Here is a 26,050-nt window from a genome sequence, read left to right as displayed (position 1 = left end):
GAAAAAGGCACCGACGATAAAGCCACACCTCCTAAAGAGGAGAACGTTAAGTCGGAAGAGAAAAACATTTCTTTTGCCCATATTTCTGTTGAACCGCCAGAGACTTGTTCTGATACCGGGGCCGGTAAAGAGTGTGTCTTAGCTGTGACTCCAGTTCAAGTTAAGTCCAAAACGAGTGAAAAATGTGTAGAAACATATGATCTAAAAGTCTCTGACAGCTCAGCTACATTTTGTACAGAAAGTCTGCAAAAGCAGTTAAATCTTTCTGGAAGAAAGTCTTACATCTACATCAGCGCTGTAGAAAGAGACACAGTAGATAGAAATTAGTAAAGTGTATAGTCTTAGCGGAGTTACAAGTCTGTGGGATAGAAGAAAAATTTTTGGATACACCAGAAGTGTACACACTGAACTCGGTACAAGTGAAAAGGGAGAACATCCCTAAAGAAAAAGATGTCAAGAAATTGTCTAATCTAATTGTCTAAATATCCTAAAAGCTTGCTTCACTAAAAATCTAAAATCAATCTCTTTTTTATAATAATAAATGGAGATGCAAGGTACTGGTCCATAGAACATCATTCATAAATTCAAAATAATAAATGATGGCCTATTAGCCACCTTCTCCTTTGCAACGTTCAAGTTCATGCACTTTATTGTCATTGTGTGAACATGAAATTACTTTTATGACAATTCATCATTGTCTGATACAAGCCCAAAGCCAGTCGCATTATCCACAGATTTAACAATAATGTTTGAATTGTGGATGGATTGACAGTCATGGGTGAAGAGTGTGTAGAGGAGGGGGCTTAGTACACAGCCTTGTGGCACACCATTCCACAGGTTAAAGGTGGAGGATGTGTGTGTGTGTCCAGCCAGACAGACTTTGAGCAACTGGAGAGACAATCCAGTAAACGGTTGCATACAGAGGGAGCAACTCCTAGTTCATAAGAGTTTTTTGATCAGCTGGCTACGTATGATGGTGTTAAATGCCAGGCTGTAGTTAATGAAGAGCATCCCAACATAGGTGTTAGGCTTTTTTTTGTGAGAGGGCAGTATGCAGAGCCAAACAGATGGCATCCTTAATTAGTTTATCCGGTAGGCAAACTGATGTTAGTTTAGATCGGCTGGGCTGGAGGTTTTCACATGGGTGATTAACAGTCGTTCAAAACAATTTGCGACAACAGTGGAGAGACCAACTGGTTGACAGTCATTAAGACAGGTTATCCTAAGTTTTTTTTTTGGAATGTGCACTATGGTCATGGATTTCTGGCATGCTGGGACTACATATGAGGAGAGGTAGAGATTGAATGTGTGTGTAAATACCTCTGCTTGTTGGTCAGCGCAGGCCTGGAGCACACATCCTTGCACACTATCAGGAACTGTTACCTTCCACATGTTGATATGGTTGAGTGCCTGCCACACCACAGGTATGTGTGGGACCAAAGACTGCGAGCCTCTGGTCAGCTTGAAGCTGCCTGGAGGTTGGTTATTGTCCTTGTCATACCATGCGAAGAAACTTAAAGTTCCTCTGCTAGGTTGGCATGGTCATTAGCCAGCGTGTATTGCAGGTCATTCTTCTTTTGTAATCTCTGATTAAATCAGATGCCTTGCCCCATCTGCTTTGATTCTGAGTTACTGTCCAAGTCCTCCTCAATCCGTTGTTTGTACTTAAGTTTTGCAGACTTTATGCCTTTTCTTGAGGTTAGCTCTGGCAGCTCCATAGACTGTGCTATAGGCTGAGGTGTCTCCTAATTTAATGGCTTTGTCCCTTTCTCCGAGCAGCTGTTTGACTTCACTATTATTCCACAGTTTCTTGTTTGGGTAAAAATTAATTCTTTCCTTGACGGTGAGGTTATCCACACGGTAATATATGACAGCACAGATGAAGTATATGTCTCCAAGTCTGCCTGATGAAACAAATATATTCCAGTCTGTGTGTTCAAAGCACAGAGGAGAAGGCAACTTCAGACCAAACCTGCAAATTGGATTAGTACTATTGATAAGGGCTTTGTGCGCTGGAATAAGAGACAGACAGATCAGACTGACTAAGGTGGGGGCGTGGAATGACATCATAGGCATCTTAGGTTTGTATAGTGTTTTCCTTTCTGGTTTTACAGGAATAAATCCTTAACATTTGCTTGATTAAAATCCCAGGTGTTGATAAAAACTGCATAAGGGTACGAGTTTTGTTGATTAAGGATAATGTCAAACAGTTGCTCAAGTGCCGACTTAACATTAGCATGTGGTGGTATGCACACTACTGCAACGACAACTGTATGTTCCCTGGGTAGGTAAAATGGTCGGCATCGTAGCATCAGATATTCCAAGTTCAAACAGCATAACATTGTTGACAGTGGCTATACTACTGCACCTATTATTAACATAGACACACAGTCCTCCACGTGTTTTCTTACCGGAATTGGGGGATCAATCAGTTCAATGGAGCATGTGACCTGCAAGCTCAACTGCTGCGTCCGGTACGGTGGGATCCAGCCACGTCTCCGAAAAAAATCAAAAGGCAACAGTCCCTTGTAATTTTGTGTGTGGAAATATCCAGTCAGAGCGCATCAATTTTATTGACAAGTGATCTAGTATTTGCAAGAAGAGCGCTATGGAAAGGGGTTTATGCAGAGCATCTCTTAGCCTAGCTAGTCATCCTGCTCGATTAATCTCTTTTGCTTTCACTCCCTGTGCCATATGCATCGCCTTCTTCCAAGGGTAGGAGTCAACGTATGTCCTTGTGATTTGAGAATCTCCTGTGTTATTGCTTCCGTGTTATAATTACCTGAGCTGTTGGAGCCGATCTGTAGAAGCTTTTGGCGACTGTAGTGGATGCTCAGTTTCATTTGTAAAACAATGAAAGTCAATATTAAAAAGGTTACTAGCAGAAAAGAACACCTATTCAGGAAGCATGAAGCTGTGGTGTCTGTGTACACCGCCACAAAGTTGAATTCTTTGTACGTGCCACCATTATTTCCCACAAATGCACTATATAATATCTATTACTATGGCAGTTCTTATGCCCTACACAATCTTGTTAATTGCTGCTACCTGCCTTTTTATGTTTAAGGTTCATTTTTTGGGAATAGGTGGAATGGTTTCCAGCAGAATTCTTCCTCTGCCCTGCCACATGAATTTAAGAAAGTCTCTTATAGGCGGAGTAGTGTCTCTATGGCTAAGAATCTGCACTGGTATCTGGAAAGATGCCGGTTCAAATCCTGTTACTGCCAGAAGGTATCCTACTCCATTGGGTCTTTGGAGCATAGACCTTAAATTTTGGGGGGGCAGTGGGAATATGCTTTTACTAGTTAACTCACTAGCACATTATTGTATATTACAGCAGTTTCCCCTGACTTTTAAGGAAGGTATTTTCTGCAAAAATGAAAATGATTATGTATTTTTGTAGTATTATAGTGTGGCGTCAGCACCGAGTACCGCAATGCCTGGATTCCTTACCTTTTGCTACACTATTCTGAAAAGCGCGTGCAACTGTGCAGAATTGCCGTTTTTATAGGCAGTCTTGTTATTAAGGATACAATGCCAGCTCAATCTTTTGGTGACTCATCGCTAGTTGATGTAACTTGTCCTGGGCAGAGCCCTTCCTTTAAAGTTACTGTACCCAGTGGCCACTTCCAATGATGCACAAACTCATCGAAACGGTTGGGTGGCCTTCCCTCGTGCTTTATTCATGCAGCTGGTGTTGAGAGCACATCAGCAGGGTTTGGAAGTGCTGCACATGCTGCACTGGCAGGTGGCACAACCAGGATGTTAACTGCTGTGCTGTTGCTGCTCGGTGCAGCAGGTGTGTTCAATTCTGGTCAGCTGTAGGCAAGCAGGCGAACCTCCATGTGGAGATGCAGATGTACCAGTTTCTTTGCAGTTTTTGTTTAATGAAATGGAGCTGTAAACCATGTTCCAGGTCTGGATCTCAGATTTGAGGCTCTCCCTTCAATGCCGCTTCACAGTGCCTCTATGATCTGCCTTGTCTTTTGCTTGTGCATTTTTGCCAACGGCCCTCCTTCTCACGGTTCACTTGAGATCACTGGCAACTTGATCTGACACACTTTTCTCTAGCTTTGTGAGCCTGAAGCTCCGTCCGTGTTCGCGCACCCGGAAAAAATCAGACCTTAGCAGTTGGAAAAGCGGTGGGTGAGCTGCCCAGGTGTCAGCATTTCAGCTGTGCCCATCCCTGTAACTGCTGCTGCAAACAGCACTCCTGGTTACAGATCTGAGCCTCGAGACTCTCCAGCATCTCTGCCAAAGAGCCATTATGGTGCTCAGCGCCAATGGTAAAATATAATACTAAAAAAAAATACAAAGCATCAGGTTCCACTTCAGTGTAAATAAGTGTAAACTATGAAGTAATAAAGGTTAATTTATGTCATGTTAAATATTGTAATTAAATTGTACATTAATTACTTCAGAACTACAATTATGCATGGTCTTCGGATTTTATGGGATGGTTTCACTGTGAAGCTTGCAGTACGGGAGTGAAAAGATCAAAATCATATGAATTAAACAGTCAAAGTGAGAAAAATTCTATCAATTAAAGTGGCTCTACAGCTACACAGGACAAAATTTTGGGAAATCAATGTACAAAGCCTCACCCATTGACCCACACTATTTGCATGTTGAGATCTTGAAAATGCAAAGTGGAAATGCTTTTTAATTTTCATTTTTGTAGCTTCATTGCAGTCCATGCTGAAAATGAAATGGCAAATGGGTGTGTTTCATTTTAATTAAAATTTTTACAGCATTTATGCGTGCAGACTTTGAAAATGAACTTACAAAAAAGAGATTGCATTTTAATTTTATGTTTTTCATTTTTGCAGAAAATATCTCGCATAGACTTTTCCAGGACAAATGAGAATACAAAAGTTATTGTCAAGCAAATGGAAATGTCTTTATAAACTTACATTTTTGCACTTTGATGGAAAGCACTGAACAAGACATTAATAGCTGTTCAATACAGTTAAAATGGATACTGTATTCTCCTCACATTTGCTTCAATTTCAGATTATTCCTATACAGATTAAAAACTTGGACAATGGAGGAGAATGTGATGAAACTCTAGTATAAATTCCTTGTTCTATCCTCAACAAATGACAATTTGGTAGTAATTATATTGTGCTTCACTCTTTAAAGGAAGATATCTTGTAACAGAGACACAGAGAACAGTGAAACATTTTATTCAAGCCAAATGTTTGTGTAATGTTTAATTTCAATCTATATTTTGCCAGAACAGAGATACTCGACACAAAAATGAAAACATACATTAGGATGGAAATTGGTATTAGCAAGGTTTTGCAAGAATTGCATAAACTGTCCAATTTAAACCTTGACTGGGCACTTTTCAGTGCCACATATTGTGATGCATCCCTTTAAGGTCAGAGAGATGCCCTCTAAATAATATATCAATAGTTCATGTCATGTCATAGTTCATAGTTATTTTAACATGGCTTTCTCATAGCTTCATTTTAGTTTAATCCTGATATTCTGTATATGCATTATTCTTGGTAGCTCCGAAATCAGTACTAACCCCTACTTTCTCTGCTGTTCTTTTTCCGGTTTTCCCGATCAAAGCACCGTGCTGTCCATAAATTGATGAATTGAAGGCCAAAGGTCCAAATGACCATCACCATCAATTTCTTCCATGTGAAGCCTGAAAACCATGAGGACTGATTGAAATCAATTATGTTCGGTAGAATGTCTTGAGGGGGCTGGGCGGTCTTGTGGCCTGGAACCCCTGCAGATTGTTTTTTTTTTCCTCTGGTTTCTTCTGTCCTCCCTGGCTATCAGACCTTACTTTTATTCTATGTTAATTAGTGCTGCATACTTTTATTTTTAGATTGTTTTTTTCCCCTCTCTCTTTATCCTGTAAAGCACTTTCAGCTACATCTTTTGTATGAAAATGTGCTATATAAATAAATGTTGTCAGTCTGGTTCCAGCGGCATGTATAATAGAATGGCTATCGAAGATAAGCCATCTGTGTAGTTTAAACTGTTGAAAATAGAGATTTAAGCAATAATATACTATTTTACTTAATTGTATTTTGCATAAAGTCATTTAAGAATTTTTACCCAAAACCTGATGAATTGTTTTATCGACTTTGTTGTTACGAACGATGCAATGTGTTTCAACTGATATATGTATATTTTATTATTTTAAGAAATGCACAATCCTCGTAAACACCGTAGATGCCAAACTTTAAAAAAAAAAAATAAATAAATGAAAATGCCAGACAAGTTAGCAGGAAATCATCAAAGCTTAAATGTTGCAAATGCAAGACGACACACAGATGTATTATAAAACATTAAGCTAGGTGCATCTCTCTGGCATTTATAATAAAAAACATTTTTTTCATACGTTTGTATTTAGGCTCTCTCAAAAGCAGCAGTGTGATTGAAAATATGGTCTGCTAAAAAAAAAAAAAAAAAACACTACTGAAAAGAAAACGTGGATATATGAAATTAATGGATTGTTTTTGGCAATGAATATTAGGGTTAATAAGTATATTTTTTATTTGTGAAAATGCATAATTGCTTTGTGATCCTCAACTGCATGGCCTCCACAAAGTTTGCTTAAAGGGGTTCCAGTGGTCATGTGAATCAGTGTTGCTTTATATATGGCCACTGGCAAACATAAGCTCACTCATGAAACAAATTCCCCCCATTATTTACTGGTTGTTAAGCATTTCTCCTTTTGAAAAGGCACAAACTGGAATGAAAAAAGGACAGAGGAAGCGATTCTTAAAGATGGAATATGTTGTTTAATTTGAAACAACAGCAATACATAAGTATTTTTAATAGCTACTTCCAGATGCAAAAGGGTCATCATTCAGGGGAAATCTACTGGGACTGGTAGAATATGTATACACTCAATTTCAGAAAAGGAGTGGAAAGTAGCAATGCAGAGAATCCACTCAAGCTCCATATGCACAAAGCATACAATTATTCAACTCAAAAATTATAAATCGAGCACATCTGTCTCGCTTAAAGTTGTCCAAAATGTTTCCAGGGCAAAAACAACCTGCGAACGTTGCAATCAAGTGCCAGCCTCATTGGGCCACATGTTTTGGGCCTGCACCAAATTAACATCATGCTGGACCAAAATCTTTAAATGCCTTTCAGACAGCATTGGTGTCACAATCCTCCTAATCCACTAACAGCTGTGTTTGGTGGGCTTACAGAGGGGCCTAAAGTGGAGAAGGATAAGCAAACTGTAATGGCCTTTAGTACACTATTGGCACCTAGACTTATCTTGCTCAATTGGAAGAATCCAAACTCTCCTTTTCTAAGTCAGTGGGTAAGTGATGTCATATGCTATTTGAAAGTGGAAAAATATCAAATTCGAGGCTCTGTGCAGAACATTTTCAAAACCTGGCAGGATCTAATCAATAACAGTTTAGAATAAGCTTTTAAAGCACTGAGGAAGCAGATTATCTCCCCTTTTTTCATCCCCCATTAATCATTATTCACTTACAATTCGTCTACTCACTTATTTTACTAGCTTTAAGTTTTACTCTGCTGGCTTAGCTCTTTTTTCAGGTGTGGGGGTTGATTTGTTTTCGATCATATGTTTGTAACAATTGATTTATTTGTATGGAATTTTGTGTGTTTTTAATAAATATAAAAAAAAGAATATGTACACACTAGAACTTAAAAAAGTGTCAGCATTGCAGCTAAAGGGACTTCCTGTTTAAGATACGGTTCAAGTTTATTCACAGGCATGCACATATAGAAACAATTCTACTTCACACACCTGGCACTTAAGAGTAGATCTATGCAATATTCTGCCTCTACTCAACACAAGAAACCTGCAGATAACACTACTAAATCATTTTAAATCATGCACTACTCACCGAGGTATTACATGTGGCTGACTGGGTTATGTCCCTCTCCAAGACCAGGATGTGTGCCCGTCAGCTGCAACTGGGGGTCTCCTACAACTCCAGAGACCTTTTCTTCTTCCCGCCGCTTTAGACATGCAGCTTTGGGATTCAGATTACGCTCTAGAAATGGACAAATGGAATACATAATTAGATTTTTAACTTGCACTCCAATCCTGCCTTCAAATATATGACCCATCTGGCATCATACTGCAAAAAGCTCAATTTGATATGTATTTTCAGCAAACAGTTCTTGTTATAATCACTGATAAGGAAAAAAAGTAGCAAGAGAGTCAAGGCCAAACTAGAAGGTATGCAAGCGCAGAAAGGAAAAAAGAAGAAGAAAAAAAGTAAACAAAGAAAATAAATGACGGCACAAGTAGCTCTAAAGCAGTTCACTACCCACAGCCCCCGCTGCAGTAGATCCAGGACCCTACCTCGGACTTGCTGTTCCAGGCTCAAAATGACCTGTACGGCTTGCTGCAGGATGATTAGTTTGGTCTGTGCTTTGTCAGTTTTTAAGTGCATCTGGCACATGCGGCCCAGCTCTTTGAAGGCCTCGTTAATGTCTCGCACCCGTATTCTCTCCCTGGCGTTATTTGCCATTCGCCTCTCCCGATCTTTGTGTTCCTTCTCCTCCATGGTGATGGCCTCATCTGTGCTGCTGTGGGGAGGTTCACAGCACCAAGAGGCCGTTAGTGGGCACAGAATCTGGCCAGGACGTTTGGCAGCACTGAGGGGCAATAATGTGTGTGCCAGCTTGTACAAGCAGGGAAAAGGTAAAAAGGTGGATAAGTAGTATTTACCATCCATCCAGCAAACTGGAGGGAGCGGTAACATTGCAAAATGCTGAACATTTGATGTGCAAAGGGGGGTGAAACAAACTGCAGTATCTTTGCTCACTGAATGCTCAGTCATTTGGCAGCCCTTTCCAGCTTCATTACTACTACTCCCGGAAACATGGCACAGCCGAGACACATGACCCTCAGAGCAGCACAAACACACAGTGCAATCCTCATCTTGCCCTAAAGAGATTATCTTTCTACTATTTAAAACAGCAGAGTCAAATTGGAAGAGATTAAGGCAGTTATGTTAAGAAAACGTATTTCCACTCCCAAACCATAATAAGAAGAGTCTTGGAGAGGTGTCAGACAATTCTTCCACCTCTATATACTTACTACATTATATATGTAACCTGTGAAGGACATTACGGAATGCAAAGGGCCTTTAAAAAATAAATCTCTCTTAGCTATCACATGAATAGGTTTAAATAAACAAAAATAATAATGGGCAGGGGATGGTAAGAATAGTCATATAAATAACCAGTATATACACCACACCACCATTCACTCAATGCACCACTAGCTATTTTAACCTAGGGACACCAAGTCTATTTTTACAGTTAGAGAACCAAGGGAGGAGAGTCCTGCTTCCTATTGCAGCCAAGTTAAGAGGGGGACCATGGGAAGCACCGGCCATCAGGTGACTGTCCATAAAAGTCAAATCAAAATGAAAGGACAACATAACCCAACAGGGGTTGGGAGGGCAGCAAAGCACCAGTGAGAAAGCGAAAGCATGAGATAGAGAGAGGAAGTGGAGCGCAAGGCAAAAGCAAAAATAAATTAGCAAGGCTGAGGCTGTTCCAAAAAAAGCTGGACTCTGCAAATAAACAAAACAAGGTTCAAATAACTTTTCAAACAAAATTTCAACCATGCACTGAAAAGTGTGAGAATAAAGCTGAATTTTATTCATAATAAGCAAAGCACCCCACTACCCTCCAAAGTAGGATACCCAACCCTAGGGTCTTTTACACAAAGGATAGGAAATGACCCTTAAGGTTCATACAGTGAGGTGGGGCTTAAATAACTGAACTCTTGATTTAACTTACCTCCTTTTTTTAATAGTCACAGAACTTGCAAGATAACACAATTATATACAGTATAATCTATCTGTAAAGAATGAACAAATAAAAATAAAAGTCTCAACTAATATGAGAAGCCCTCATGGAAATTATGTACCACCTTCTGTGGCATGAGGGGAGAGAAGGGCATGTTAAGAAAAGAATAGCAGTTCCTGGAAGAGGAATTAAAGGCACACATTAGGCCAGGCATGCTAAAAATGGAAGCAAAGCTCAAGACTCTACTCTCTGATAGTAGAGGAAGAAAAAGTGGTAGGGGTGGGGAAAGAAGTGAAACAAAAAGCACAAGAAGCAGATATTCTGCATGTGCAAGTACATTAGTAGATAGCCCCATGCCGAGAGGACAGATTACAAACTGGGATGGGTGGGGTTTAGGAAGGACAGCACCACTCGCCGGGGCCCCGCACTGACCTCGCACTTGCTGCTCCAGATTGAGAATTACATTAACAGCCTGATGCAGGATTAGGAGTTTGGTCTGAGGTTTATCGTTGCTAAGGTGAAGCTGGCACATGCGGCCAAGCTCTTTAAAGGCCTCGTTGATGTCCCGAACCCGCAGGCGTTCACGGGCATTATTAGCAACCCTCCGCTCTCTCTCTCTCTCAGCCTTAAGCTCTACAGGAAGGTCCTCATCATCATCATCATCTTGACTACTTGAAATGAGAAACAAAACAACAGTTTCTAAAGCACTTGGACATAGCAGGTGCAAAGACATTTCTTCACAGGAAAGCATTAACTGGGCCTGCACTAAAAGGTTTCCAAGTTTGAAAAAAATAAATAAATAAAAATCAATGGGAATTTTACTCTTCAATTCTAGAATAGTAAGACAAGCAGGCACTAAGAATACTGACAGTAACTTCCATCCCCTTAATCATACTCCAAGCCTTAACCCACAATTAATAATAAAAATGTTACCTAGCTCTGCTGTTGCGGGAGTTTTTTGGATCTTTCTTCTCATCCTCCGACTTGTCAACTATTGAATTTTCATCTTCTTCCTTCTCTTCCCTCTTAATATCAGAAGGATTTGAAGGCAGTGCTGAACGTGTGATGCCACCACTCAGATCTGCTAAGCAAAAAAGATATTATGAACTTACATTAACAGTACCATCTGCACATCAAACAAAAATTAAACTCCAACACTATTGTTATTCACATACTGGATTATGCTCTAAAGACAGGTACCATGACCATGACAGGAATAGTACAATGATTGCTCTGCAACTCTTTGCAAATTTGTACTCCTCAGTCCTGACTTGCCGTGCACAAGTACTGGCATAATGGATTAGAACAACAAAACTTCGCATAACAAAGATCTTGCTTAAAAATGTCAGGCAATAATTGTAAATAAGCCAAGACTGACACATTAATGGTTAAGAATACCAGTAATATTTTCCTCTGGTATTTCAACCTACTCTGTCTACCACCCACCCCTAATGATTTCTTCAAATTAAAGCAATAACAACATTACCCACTTCTTCTTGCATAGTCAGAATTATTTGAAAGTTAAAACAGTGATGACTATATGACAATATTTACACAAACTATAGGCGTAAGGGTCAAAACTTTAAATGATGTGAACATTACGCAGTAGAACAGAATGAGAAGGCAACCCTACGACAAATACAAATAGGACTTCATTCCAAGAAAATAATCCCAGAACTCTGCTCAATACATTACTTACATCTCTTTTTATAGGGATTATTCACCAATCCTGTGAATCATTTTATTTCATTACAGTGTTGTTGGGAGATGCATCTATCCTTGGGTAGCATCAGGTAAGAGGCAGGAATAAGCACCAGATGGTAAGTCAGCCAAAAATTATGACATACTCTTAACCCAAACCCACCAAACAAATATACGGTTTGCAGTGTGGGAAGGTTAACACACACACACACACACACACACACACACACACACACACACAGGAACATACAAATTACAACCAGACAGATGAATTGCCAATTTATGAATGAAGCTACAAGGCTAGAAACGCTAACCAGTGGCAATTTTATATAAATATTTCACATATAGATAATTCTCACAAATCTTTCTCAAACTACTCTTAGTAATATATAAACAATAAAACCAAGCTGTAAGGTTTGGAACAGTTTACTTGCTAATAATTCCCCACATAAGTAAAAGCTAGCTGTATGAAGTAACAACACAAAACCCCATGTTGATGTATTGTCCCTCCTTAAATGGATGGTACTAGTGCACAGGACAAAACATCGCTTATTTGAGCCCCTACTTCGCTCCAAGGGAGTCCCCCACCCCAGGTTTTCAGGTTTCTCTACAGTAGTATTAAATGCAGTAAAGATGATTGGTAAAACTAAAATGGGAGTGGATAAGGGAGTATGGATGTGTACCAGACCGGAGTTTGTGTCACAGGTGCTTCCTACATGGAGTCTGCATATTCTCACCGTGACTTCACGGGTTTTCTCCCACAGTCCAAAGACATGCAAGTTGGGTCACCTAGCATGGCTAAGTTGGCCGTGAAGTGTTTGTGTGCAAGTGTGTTCACCCTGTGATGGAAAAAGCACGCCATCTTACATTAGATGCTTGCTGGGATAGGTCCCAACTTCCCCACAACCCTACTCAAGAAAAGCATGTTTGGAAAATGGATGGACAGATATATTCATGTGACAAACACCTCATTTCAAGTCTGTTCCTTTCATGTGTCAATCAATGCTGGGTTGAGTTCTGTGTTCTTGCGAGCGTGAACTGAATAAAAGCTAGTCAGTGGTAAACTTCTATAACAATTCCTATCAATGAAGTGGTGTGGGAAAAAAATAAAAATACAGGTCTTTGTGATGCAACTTTGTAGTAGCTTACACAAATGGGTGTAAAAGTTTTTAGAGATCATCATTTTGCCATATTTACTAAAAGCTGCAATACATCTCTGAAACCTTCCCACAATAATTACCTTTTATTTAGTGAAGGGAGAAGTAAACTTTACCAAGTATCACAATTCTTTAAACCTGCCCATTTTAGTTTCCAAATTATCCATTTATTTACTTTATTAGCTTAATATTTATTTCTCCAAATACATCAAATTTATCACATAAAAATCAGTGTATTTTGAAAACATTTATTACTGTACTTCAGCTTATGCCACCCATCATACTATCAACACAAGGCTGTGGTCTTAAATTTAGCTAAGCGAGATACTCACTAGTAAAGGATTCCTGCGGGCGATTGAGGTCTGAAAGAGTGCCAGACTGGGATGGTAATGATACATGATGACTGTGCAACAGGGTGGTACTGCTGGGTAACCCGACAGAATCTTCATGGTGATTTCCAACCTAGAGACAAACAGAAAAGACAAAAACAGACAAAACACATTAATCCTCGTTTTCAGATACCTAAACATATCGGACACTATTTTAGCATGTCCCAACAGCAAGAATGTCTTACTAAGGAAGAGTTCCTGTTGACCATAGTTATCCCAGGACCCGAAAATGCCTGAGCAAGGTTTCCCACAGTCCCATTGTGCGTAGATGACGATGTTGTACCAAGCATGCCATGGATGTCCCCATGGCTGCCAGGGATTCCTGCAGTCTGCCCTACAGCATGAGTTCTCATTACGTGAATGGCTTCCTCCAAGCAATCATCCATTTTAGTTTGCTGAAAATGCACAAACATATGAAGAAATGTTGTAAAACAAGCAAAGTTTCCATCACCTATTATAAACAAAAGGTCTTATGGAACACATTTAAAAATAGTATCATGACATCTGCACAAAAAGAAACCTTCTTGAAATAATTATCAGGTTATTAAGATGTAGTTTTACAGCCAAGGAAAAAAAAGTACTGTACCTACCAATGCATGAAGTCCACCTTCGTAGTTTGGTGAAAGGGCAGTCTGGCCAGCTGGTCTGGGCCACTGAGAGGCAGCTGTTAAAAGGCAGAGATAAAAACAACCAGTTTGTCGGTTAAAAAATGTTACAATAAAACACACTTAATTTTATAAAATAAAAATGACAAGAAGCAGTTTAAAGTTCATTTGTAGAAGGGTGCTTATTTCTAGTTATGAACAACAGGTCTCCTACCTACAATCCCCTGTGGAGAACCAACTGGAGTAGAGGGGCTGGAAGAGAAGTTATTGGTAGTGTGGTCTGCAGGATATATCTAGAGATGGGGGGAAAAAAAAGGTTCTAAATTTTAGAGAACTTCAGTTACTATCTCTCTTAGACATGGCAAAGAGGAAAAAAAAAAGAAAATGTATTAAGATGTACTATAGCATTAGAGATCTTAGGACAAACAAAGGCAACTAGCCATTTCCATACAAAAAAATTATATATCCTTACTGAGGCCAATGCCTTCCCGATCTCATCACCGGAACTTGCTGACTGACTGCTGCGATTTGCTAAAAGAATTAAAGAAAAAAAAAATAAAATGTACATAAATAAAGTGGATCATCAACAAGAAATGAGACAGGACACAAAAAAAAATTCTCTGCAGATTATCTTGCCTGTATCATAATGATAGCTATAACAACTAGTTGGCCCAAATTTGACCCACTGTCAAATCTTATGATGCAGTTGTCCCTTAAACATTACAGTACAGGATTTATACTTAGTGTAGTTTTATTCATGACACGATCACTGAAGGATGGCTCAGCACAGCTCCCAGGGTTCCATGCTTAGAAAGTCTAATTTCAATTTCTTTCTAATGTCCATGATCAAGTCACTGGGGTTGGATGGGAAGGGTAGGATTAAATCGAGAAGAATCTGATGACGCAAATTAATATTGTCTTGAGACTTGGAATGCATGATGGGTTTTTAAAACCTTTACTAATATGAAAGTTGACATATTTCTGTCAGCCCCATCTAACCAGAAAGCTCTCAATATATAATCAGAGTTGATGGATTAGTAATGGTGTGATTTACCAATTAATAAAAAAAAAATCTTAAACTGACAGACTGTGCCAATTTGCTTAGCTTAGTTTGACATTATATATTGTAGCCAAACTGACCCTTTTAAACTAACTTTCTTAAATATAATTATATTTACTTTAACCATATAAAATAAAGAATACACGATATTGGTGGTCCAATTGTTTTTCTATTCGTAGTGAGTGAAATTAACTAAGATTTCAAAAATGTCCTCAAATATGAGGACTTAAAAATTCCTGCAAACTAAGTGCAAAACTGAAAAAAGAAAACTTGGGGGTTGGGATCCAAGACCACAGACAGGTATCACCACTTAAGATTATTATTTATTTTTTTAAGGTTTCATTCTTTTGGGTCCCAATTATTGGATTAACTGAAGATGATTCAACCAGTCAAATCAACTTACCTAATAAAGTGTCTGTCCCATTAAGGGGGGGCGTAGGATTAGACACACTGTAGCCTGCTGATCCTGAGTGGAAACTTGTGGGTAAGCTGCCATTGACCTCACTTGTATGCAAAGAGTAGTTCTGAGAAAAACAGAGGGGGTGGGGGATGAGAAACAGCTTAAAAAATCTCTTTAAGCAATACAGTACAACGGTCTACTTCCAATGAATCAGGGAATGCCAAAGGCATTGCTGCTTTTCAAAAACAATGCTGGGAAACACTCACCATTCGTTCCTGAGGATGAATGCTATTGAAGCTACTTGGCTGAGAAATATGAGCAGCATTTCCCAGCATAGCCGAATATCCAGTCTGACCAATTGTTCCTGCAGTATTCCACAGATCTGGAGAAGCATGCATGCCATCTGTAAAAGTGGCGAGATTGCAGATGTGTCAGAGTACAAACACTTCCATTTGTTCTCAGATTGGGGAGTAAATTGTAGGCATAGAAGCCAGATTTACCTTGCATGTAAAATGAACCTGGGTAGACTGTGCTACCTTTGGCAGATGAAAAACCAGCACCATCCCGGCTGTATTCTTCCCCTGATGTTGATACATACACCTGAAAAATATGCAAAAATGCAAACTGAGGTTATAGACAGGCAAGGGACACCCCAAATGGTGCCTTGAAAACCAGTACCCAAAAACAGAGAGGATGTGATAGTAGGGGACTCAGTTATTAGGGAGATTGAAGGCTGGTGTGATCCAGAGACAGAGTCCCACACAGTGTGTTGCCTTCTTGCTGCTCAGATGGAAGACCACCCATGGAATGATGGATAAGATCTTGGCCAGAGCAGAAGTGGATCCAATTGTTATTGTTTGAGGAAAAAAAAAATGGCATACATAAGCACAGACTGTCAGTTCTGAAAATCCAAATTTAAAGTTAGGTGCCAGGCTGAGGGGTAGAACCAACATGGTAGTGTTCTCGGACGTTCTGCCTGTGCCATGCTCCAGTCCAGGAAATATTAAGGAAATTAGAAGGCTTAATGCATGGCTCAAATCTTGGTGTTGGATAGAAGGGTATAAGTTTTTGGGGCATTAGGACTCCTTTGGGAACAAATGGGAGCTGTTCCACTGTAACGGATTACATCTGAACAGGAGGGGCACCAATGTGTTTGGAATGTGTATGAGTAGGTTAGTTGAATATTGTTTTTTTTTTTGGGCAGGCAAGAGAGTTTAGGATAGGTTTAGAATTATACATGAGGGAATAAAAAATAGTGTAAAAACAAATATGTATAGCAATTTAAATTCTAGGCCAAAGTTTAAGTGCAAAAGTAAAATATGTAACATTAAAAATAGCTTGCCTTAATGCTGGAATTAACAAAAACAAAACAAGTGAGCTGTAGCCATATGTAGTGGAGCATTATTATGATATTAAATCAAGAATAGAAACCTGAACACCACAAATGGGTTCACATATTTTAAGAAGGATAGGAACAACAGAGAAAGGGGTAGTGGGGTTGCCATTTAAGTAAAACAAATTGAAATACAAGTTGTTTGATGTAATCAGTGTTTGCTTTAACACAGCACGTTAAAGTACCCAAAATGAGGAGAAGCCTGTCTGGATGTTGCATTGTATGATAACCAAGACTGAATTGAGTGTGTAACAACAGTATCTCTGTAAGAAATACAAAAAAAAAAAAAAGAGACTCTTTTCCTGGTTAAATGTTAACTGGTATGTTTAGTAATGATTTTATGTACTGAGTACATTTTTTCAAAACAATGAGATTTATTCTACAGGCAAGAAAAACTGTTCAGACGTGCACGCTACTTTCTTATGCAGCCTTATGAACCACTTTGAAAAGGATGAGATTAAAAATAAATTGCAAAAAACACATTAAAATGTTACCGATGAAGGTAGTCCTGGTGGAACCTTCCTTATCTTTTTAGGCTGGCTATCTGCAACAAAAATGTAAGAGAAGGTTCTGTCAGGCAAGAACAAGACTATAAAATGATAGTGTCTAACAGCACTGTAAATAGTAAACCTTTGTTTCAGTATTTGTCCAAGCTGTTAAACTCATCTCTCCTTTACTTCAATTTCATTTCTATTTATAAAAGGTATAGAACCAAAAAAACTAAACTAACTAAAGACCAGCAGCATTCCAAAGATGTATATAACCTAGTTCTCAAAGAGTTCACCATCTTTCTTTCGAAAAGATGCAATGATTTGCTTACATTACTAGCACTCCAAAATATTGCCCCCTATTCACTATAACAAATCATGTAATACATAAAGCTATTACGTGAAAAGAAAAGTCTATTCATAAATATTTTCAATGTGATCTAAGAAAAAGGCAAGATACATTAACCATAATTAACACTTATGCAAAGCAGACAGCAATTTGTCAGTTTTACTGTACTCTTACATTTTTGCATCAAATTCTGGCCAAACTTGGCATTATTCTATTGAAAAAAATTGGATTTTGAAAAATTGTCTCTTTACCTATGTTGTTATCAGCTACACGTCTCCGAGGATTGGCTGGGTAAGAGCTATAAAATGGGGAGCCAGCCTTAAGGCCTGAAGGGGAGAGAGCATCAGGACTTGATATGGCCATATCAGAAGCAAGGAAAGGCTGGCAAAAGGGGAAGAGAAGAACATGTAAGAAAAACAGGACTATCAATACATGAGAGAGGGGGAAAAAAGTATCCAGAGGTTCATCCTATGTTAAATGCACAATTAGGGTCAAATGCTACTCTCTCTCCACTGGGTTAGTTATAACAATGTACTAGTGTATATGATGTCCAGTCCTAAGCCTAGCTCACACTGATGTGGATCTACCTAAACAAATACCCTGTACATCATTCACTAGTCTAGAAAAACAGCAACCCCTCTAACACAGAGGGAATAAGGATATGTTTAGACTATTTCAGATCCTCAGCCTGTTTAGTAGCTTATTGTTGGACTGAAGGGCAGGATCACTTTTCTATTGCAACAGACTATTCTGGCTTTATCCATGAACAGACAAACATAACTTTAAAGCCACTAAATAAATGAAAAAAAGCAGGTGACAGAATATTATGAAAGACAGACAAAATCAGATATATCCTTTAACATGTTAGCTCTTACCTGACCGATTCCTGGAATTCCACTTTCTCTATTAAAGGGATATGTTACTCTGTCCGATTTACCTGCAAGAAAAGAAGTGTATTAGAGAATAAAGAAGGTGCACGAGATAATGCAGAACTTTTCTATTTCTGTACGATATGCTTGATCATGGGACTGTCTTAGTAAAGAGCCACAAAGACTGCTCTTTGCTGAAGGACATATTTCCCCACCCTTTATTGGTTTCACATAGAGCTGCAACTAATCACACTCAAAAATGTATCTCATTACATCCATGACACCCAGCTTTCCTGAATATTCACAAATTCCAAAGTATGCAACAACTTCCAATTTGGCAGCAAACAAATGAACACTCCACCCAAAAATATAAACATACAAAAATTATCCCATGTGACTGCAGGATAACAGTACCACACTTTTGAGTTAAAGACCAGCTTCTCCTCCCTATTCACTGGTCTGAAGTCCCGATACTGTTTGAACATATTTTCTGTTCATGCACTGCTCAGACTTTAACTTATTAATTTATTTAAAAATATTTTAGCAAAAAAAATGACACACTGTAGGCATACCACTGGATAACCTGACATATAAATTATAATGCAATGAGTATTCGTATGAGTAGATGGGTAAAAAAAGGATACACCTTTGAAAAATCTAATTTCAAATATGAGAGGAAACTGGTTATTTGAAGCTCACGAGTATGAAGAAATATTGCTTCTATTATTTCAACGGAGTATTATGGTACACTGGCTATCTCACAGAATCACAGGTTTGAATCCTGTACCAAGGCACTGTTATTGTGGAGTCTGCATGCTCTCCTTGTGCCCGTTAGGTTTTCTTCTAACAGTTCCCAAAGACCTGTTTGACAAGTTGCCTGGCATTTCAAAATAGGCACTATGCAAATGGATGCATTAGTGGGAATTATGATGGACTGATGCCCTATAAGACTGTTTCTTGCTTTACACCCACTATTACTGGTAAAGTCTTAGTCCTCCTGCAGCTCCAAACTGGATCATGCAGGCTTGGAACATAATAGAATACAAAATAAAAAACAATCGTTACTACTAGAATTTATGGTTTCCATGGCAGTGCCTGGTTTATCTGTGATGGCCACCTCTACATGCTGCACAAGATTGTTTACTGTGACATGAGTAACATTCTAAAAGAAGGGGGCAGAAATAGAATCCACCAAAACCCTTGCAAAAGGAAAGGTCTAGGTACCTGGGAGATCATGTACAAGTACATGCATATTCACAGATATCTTAAAAACTACACAAGTGAAACTAAACTCCTCTATGCACAAGCCTCATACTTACCCACCAAACCAGAGGTAAGGAACGTAGAAGACGACAGCACTTCGGAGTCAGTGTAATGTGAACTCTCTCCAAAATTCTATTGGTGCGGAAAAGGAGAAAAAAAAAAAAAATGAACACACTGCAGATTTAATATTGGATACCCTCAATTTGGGTAAAGTGCTACATTTGAAAACCTGGCTTAATTAAAATTTCAGTCTTCATAATGTACTCATTTAGGCAGACCATGTAATAATGTTTTTACTTTTGGGTGTGCCTTCTGTAGTGCTTGAAGTGTCCATTCAGGTCATAATAGGAAACTGTGCCTGCTTTTGTTTGTAAAGCACCAGCCTGTGCAAAGTTGTCAAGCTCATGAAGACTAACTGTTTCTCTCAGCTGTGGCATGTAGCAGCTTAATAACACACTATGTAAATCAAACACAATAGCAATATCAAATTTTAAATATCAGAATGTTTTAAAAGATACCTCACTGTGCATGTTACCAAAATGAAAACACAAGATAAAAGGCCAAAAAAAAAAAAAACACCAGACACAAATAATACACTTGGGCAATACAGGGTGGTCCAGATCTAATTATACAGATCCAGATCGTCTGGATGACGGATTTATGCAGGGACGATTCCAGTTCGGCGCAAAGACGATTCTTCATGTCATCAGTTTGCACACTTTGATGGTCCGTGATTTTTCGGGTGATTTTCTATGTAATAAACTTAAGTTATAACATAATGAAAATTGCATAATTAGATCTGGATCTAGATATATTAAATTTTCATTTTGATTCTTAGCCATAATGAATGTAGCGAGAAGTCAAGTAAAATGACACCTTTACTGGCTAACTAAAAGATTACAATATGCAAGCTTTCGGGGCAACTCAGGCCCCCTTCTGCCTTGCCTGAAGAACATCTTGTAAACTTTTTAGTTAGCCAATAAAAGGTGTCATTTTGCTTGACTAAGAAAATTCAATATTAAAAACCTAATATTGTGATGATCAGCACTTTTATTTTTTACGTTCAGAAGTTGTGGTGAATCAATAAATAAATAAAATCCGCAAAAATTCTAAGCATATTTACATTGAATCTGCCCATTTCGCAAGGCAGCAATAAGTGTAGAAGACAGCAAAATGAACTAAGGATCAGAAGAGAATGAGTTAGGGTTGCTGTTTGCAAATGGGTTGGTTCTAGCCTTCAGCCTATTTCATGTGGTGTTCACTCTGTGCTGAAAAAAAAACAATAGCCATTCATTGTGTTTTATTTTTTTTATGTGAATTGTTCAATGTTCAATTACAAGGTAAACTGCATTACTGGTCTTTTAATTTTCATTTTGAGTTTGTAATTTTTTTTTTTTTTTAAAATAACTGCCAAATTGAGTTTCCTAATTACAACAGAAGATAGTCAATGTATAGTGCATTCAGTTTGCATGAATATTTATAAACTCGCTGACCTGGCAGTATGGCACTACAGGCCATAAAACGGGGGAAAAGGGGTTATACTGCACTTGTAATAAGAATACTGTATGTTATAGAAGTGCCCAATTAAAAGTTAAACAAGAAGATTTTTTTCTTGTTTAGTTAAAGTTTTAGTCTTTCAAACCAAGAAGAAATTATAAACTACACATATTTCACAGATAGACAGTGAACTGCAGTCATTACTGCCAGGATAGGCTTTGGCTCCCTTGGAATCTGGGCAAACAGCATAGCAAATGATTCGATAAGAGTAGTAGCAGGACTATTTATTTAGGAACAATATGTTACAATGGTGCATACTGCCAATTTTCTTGCTATGAGAAGCGCCAGATGTTTTTCCAACATAACACATACAATGTTTTGCATTTGAAGCAAAATAAATTAACTTTTTCCATATTTCATGCACCATTTTTAATGTTCTTTACTCATTTACGGAATATTCCACGCTCAATTTCAATTGAGTTTTTTCACTACTACATTAGTTCCTCAAAGACTTATTTTTTGCATATAATCCAGTGATTTCCAACATGTGTGTGTGTGTGTGGGGATTCAAGAATTTAGGTATGTTAAACAATTTATAAAATGAAAAGAAAAAAAAAAAAACACAAAAACAAATTCACTGTTAAAAATCATAGAAAAAAATTTTTTACAAACACATTTATATATTTATATAAACATAGAAGGGATGGTGAAGAGCCCTTTAATTTATGATTTTACAATCCCTGGGTTTTTCTGTTTAGAAATCATTTTTACCATTAAAGTAATATGAATTGTAACAATGGTTATAAAATTTTACAATACAACAAAAATATAAAATGATCAAAATATTACAGAAATAGCTATCATTAAAGTTTTTATATTTATAAATATCACGTCTCTTATGTTTTCAAAACTGTATTTTCATATTACTTCATATTAGTTATTTTTTAATAATTTCTTAGTGATTTCTTTGTCAAAAGAGGTGGAAAAAATTGAACTTTTTGGTTGTGTAAATGGGACAAGTTCAGAGTCTCTTCTTCAGTTCTAAAAAAAAGTACGCAAAGGTCACATTTTTAATTAATTAAAAATGTGCTCCAATTGAAAAAATCCATGGATTTCCATTTAAGGCACAGTGAATTACCAGTGACAACCATACTTTAAGGAAGGCTTGTACAAACACATTTTAAAATGGAAGTATTAAAAATATAGAATTAATGAAGGTACACGCTCAGAAAACCAATTAAAGTTGTTAAAGGTTTAAATCATAATAAACTGTATACAGCAGCACTTTTGATATATGCAAACAGTGGAAAAGGCTACAAATGCTAACATTATTAATGTGATTTGAAAAGATTTTATTTGTATTCTCTCCCCTGATGAACTTAACTTTGTGTCAGGTAGCAAAAAAAACCCTCTCTTGTATGATGCATCATTTGCCATTTCTACTGTATGTCGATGAAACAGTAACCACCATTTAAGACTTGTGAATTGAACTAGGTGGAATGTAGGGTGCATTTTAGATGCCTGTAGTGACCAAATACTTCACTTTTTCATTGGCATATTTAATGCCTCAGGGATAGAATACAAAAAGAAAACACTTATTGTAGTTCCAAAGTAACATACTATGTGATCACAAGCCATTTGTAATATTCTACATATTGTTACAATTCGTCAATAAACAATGTCATCTTATATCCCCTTACACTTAATACCATCCTGATAAAACTGCCATGCCTCATTTTATAGAAGTGATGCAACAATTCCACTCACTGGTGTGGTGCAATACTGCACCCTAGGTACTCACAACTGAATAACGTTAGGTAACACACAAGGACATCATCTGTGCAAAGTAAACCCAGTTAAAGTGTTCTGAATTACTAGTCAGATTTCCATGTGTATAATCTGTGCCTTTGCAGGGGTATTCTGGGTACAAAGTATATTTCAACTGGTGCACTATCACAAAATTCTAATACAGCATATTCTAACTGAAAATTTGTATTGCAAATATTAAAAAGGCTATATGAAAAAATCCAAGTTTCAAATCACAACAAAGTACGAAGAGCTGATAAAATAGGATGCTAGTTCTAATTAATCAAAATCGTTGCATGCACATAGACTTTCGTTTTCTCAGTTTTCACCAGGATCTCCGAACCAACATTATGCAAGTTATGTATTTGTCATGCTAACAGACATACTATAGTGAAAGAAAAGTAATTGATTAAAAAAAGAAACATCAGATACAGTACAAACATGTGTGTGCAAGTCTTTTGTTAGTACCCTACTGCTCTCCGTCACTATTCTGAGGAGATATGCAAAGAAGAATTTCACTCATTATTTACACATGACAAACATGAAGTGCAGACACATATATTTGAACCTAATATCAGATCACACAGGGTGCTCCACTTACAGGCAAATAATGCAATCTGATTCAATTTGCAATTTGTCTTCCATGGCTACATCAGCATGAAACCTTCTGTTACAATTATATAACAGAGTTGTAGGTAAGAGAAGAAAGACTGCGATGGTGCTTTTGTATTAAAAAAAAAAAAAAAAAAATCCTATTTCCTACATTGTAAAGCCAAAGTTAAGTAATAGATTTGTTTCAGTTACCAAGAATTGCAATTAGGCAGCAGTCTTTTTTTTTTTTTTATATCATTTTTAAAATATTTTCTATCCATAATTGCATGGTGGCACAGTGGTAGCACTGCTGCCTCGCAGTAAAGAGACCTGGGTTCACTTCCTGGATCCTCCCTGCGTGGAGTTTGCATGTTCTCCCCGTGTCTGTGTGGGTTTCCCCCCACAGTCTAAAGACATACAGGCAAGCTGCATTATCGATTCTAAATTGTCCCTGGAGTGTGCCCTGCAGTGGGCTGGCGCCCTGCCCAGGGTTTGTTCCTGCCTTGCGCCCTGTGTTGGCTGGGATTGACTCCAGCAGATCCCCATGTTAGGATATAGTGGGTTGGATAATGGATGGATATCTATAATTGGCTAGAAATTAAAAGTAAAAAAAATATTGACAAGGGTTATTTAGTGAAATAAAAACTAAGCATGCTTATTCTTCCTTAAATAAAATCCATACATTTTATTTACTATGTCTTTTATTTAATAAAATTATATTGGTCTCAAATTCATTTTCAAAAACATAACATCTTTCCTTTCTAACAAAAACTTTCATTCAGTACTCAGCTAAGAGCCAAGTACTTGGTGCCAGTTTTGGCTGTCAAATGCATGCAGTCTGTGCATCTGTATTTTATAGATCATAATTCTGTATCTAACAGTGTCCCATTAAAGATGATCACCAAGCTGCTAAACAGTCAATTTATTGCCACTCACTGCAAAAATATTATGGAATTTTTAATTGGCAGAACCAAGTTTCCACCAAAAACACGACAGCTTGTAAGAAAACAATTTTGCTTTCTCACAGAGTGGTACCATAACCACCAACCCGGCCTTAATGTTAGCAAAAATATGAAGCTGGTCATAGACAATGTGCTGTGAAGAAGGTTTACCACTTTAAAGTTCCTTGGTGCCACCAACAGCACAACACATCCTGGATCTCATCTGAAAGAGCACAACTTCCTGGCTATTCTCTCGAAATCACCATTTGTGTCTTTAATTACACCGTTACCTGAAAAAACCCATATGTCTTAATCTAGACGCTTACTTCTGTAAATACACGGTTGAGTCCATCCTCACTGGCGGTGTTGCATTCTGGAAGGGTGCCAGCTCATTTAACAAGAGCAAAGTTAGACTGGTAATAAACAAAAATGATGGAGTAACTGATAACTATTGATTTCTGGTGGAAAGCACTGCTCAGTTTTAAAGTATGACCGTGACTATGTGTTTTCAGTGCCATAAATGTCTTTATAAGTACTCTGTTAAAACTTTGAACTTAACTTTACTTCATCCACTCATTTTCCTGACCTTTTTAACCAGGACAGGGTTACAGGAGAGCGCCTACCCCCAATAATACCTAGGCAGAACACCAGTCCATCAGAGGGTGAAAGCACACAAGCAAGCACTAGGGCCAATTCAGCTTCACCAAATCACTTAACTAGCATGTCTTCTGACTGTGGGACGAAACCACACCACCTGCCTGAAACCCAAACAAATAGGTGGAAAGCAAGCACACGGGAACGTCTGTATCCTTATTGAGAGGCAGCAACAGCACTGCCACTATGCCACCCCCTTAAATTTACTCAAATTTCCTTCCAAGTAACCCTAGTCAGTCCTAGGATACAGAATTCACAAGCAGTATAAAACTCCCAAGAATATGCATTAATGTCTTGCTCTTACTCCAAGCAGAAAAAACACACCTTCCAGGTATTTTAGAACACAGCATATCATTTATCTGGTGTTTTCAAAATATCTGCATGAGACTAACATCTCCAAGGTGCTACTTTCAACTATACTGCTTGGTAACTTGTTCCATAGATTTAGCGCTCTCATGCAAGAAGAAATGTTTCCTAACATTTGTGCAAAATTCATCCTTATCCAACTCCCATCTGTGCTCTCATGTTCTTGTTAAAGAACAGATTAAAATAAACAAATGTCACCCAGCAGAATTCCTTCCACATCACCCCTCAGCCTCCATCTGGTTAGGATGAAGATCCTACTCCTTCAGTCTTTCCTCAAAGTTCATACTCTTAAGTCCTGGAACAAGACTTAGAACTCTTGTATATGTTTCCCAGCACTGCTAAGTTAATTTTACAATAAAAAGACAAGAGCACAATACAATATTCCAGCTGTGGCCACAAAAAAACAGAATACAATCCAAGTAACATATCCGTTTCCTCACATTATCACTATGTGGGTGCTACCAAAATCCCATTACTCTAATTACTTCTGCACACTGCTGTTTTGAAGACAGACATGCTTTTTTCATAATGTAGTGTCAGACATAATGCGATGCAATTGCATAAAATATTTTTACATTCTATGGATGACACTTTTTATTTATATTTAACTTCATCCACTAGATATCTATCCAGATCAGAATTGTGCCCAGAGGGTTAATCAGATATTTGCCAATCTGAGGACAGCAGACAGTAAACAGTTTTTGGTTCATCTATAAAATTAACTGAATAAAACCCCAC

General features: G+C 38.0%; 1 protein-coding gene across 4 annotated transcripts in view; it reads right to left on the bottom strand.

Annotated features, from left to right (window-relative positions):
* Positions 1-26,050, bottom strand: part of tcf3b (transcription factor 3b) — a 50,921-nt gene that overhangs the window by 5,794 nt on the left and 19,077 nt on the right. For 2 of the 4 annotated variants that reach the window (XM_039766933.1, XM_039766934.1), the window contains exons 5-19: positions 19,514-19,589; positions 18,201-18,262; positions 17,577-17,706; positions 16,983-17,032; positions 15,596-15,695; positions 15,362-15,498; positions 15,099-15,219; positions 14,108-14,166; positions 13,850-13,928; positions 13,621-13,694; positions 13,216-13,425; positions 12,974-13,103; positions 10,717-10,864; positions 10,216-10,454; positions 7,860-8,009 (exon numbers count right to left, since the gene is read on the bottom strand). In XM_039766933.1, the coding sequence (XP_039622867.1) occupies positions 7,867-8,009; positions 10,216-10,454; positions 10,717-10,864; positions 12,974-13,103; positions 13,216-13,425; positions 13,621-13,694; positions 13,850-13,928; positions 14,108-14,166; positions 15,099-15,219; positions 15,362-15,498; positions 15,596-15,695; positions 16,983-17,032; positions 17,577-17,706; positions 18,201-18,262; positions 19,514-19,589 (1,758 nt within the window). In that variant the 3' untranslated portion in view covers positions 7,860-7,866. Of the gene's footprint in view, positions 1-7,859; positions 8,010-8,323; positions 8,551-10,215; positions 10,455-10,716; positions 10,865-12,973; positions 13,104-13,215; positions 13,426-13,620; positions 13,695-13,849; positions 13,929-14,107; positions 14,167-15,098; positions 15,220-15,361; positions 15,499-15,595; positions 15,696-16,982; positions 17,033-17,576; positions 17,707-18,200; positions 18,263-19,513; positions 19,590-26,050 lie in introns of all 4 variants that reach the window. The other 2 variants (XM_039766936.1, XM_039766935.1) reach the window with 2 other exon arrangements.

This window comes from Polypterus senegalus, chromosome 10 (genome assembly GCF_016835505.1).
Source record: "Polypterus senegalus isolate Bchr_013 chromosome 10, ASM1683550v1, whole genome shotgun sequence".
Lineage (NCBI taxonomy): Eukaryota > Metazoa > Chordata > Cladistia > Polypteriformes > Polypteridae > Polypterus > Polypterus senegalus.
Note: the sequence above shows the minus strand (reverse complement) of the source record. Positions and strands in the feature narration are given on the sequence as shown.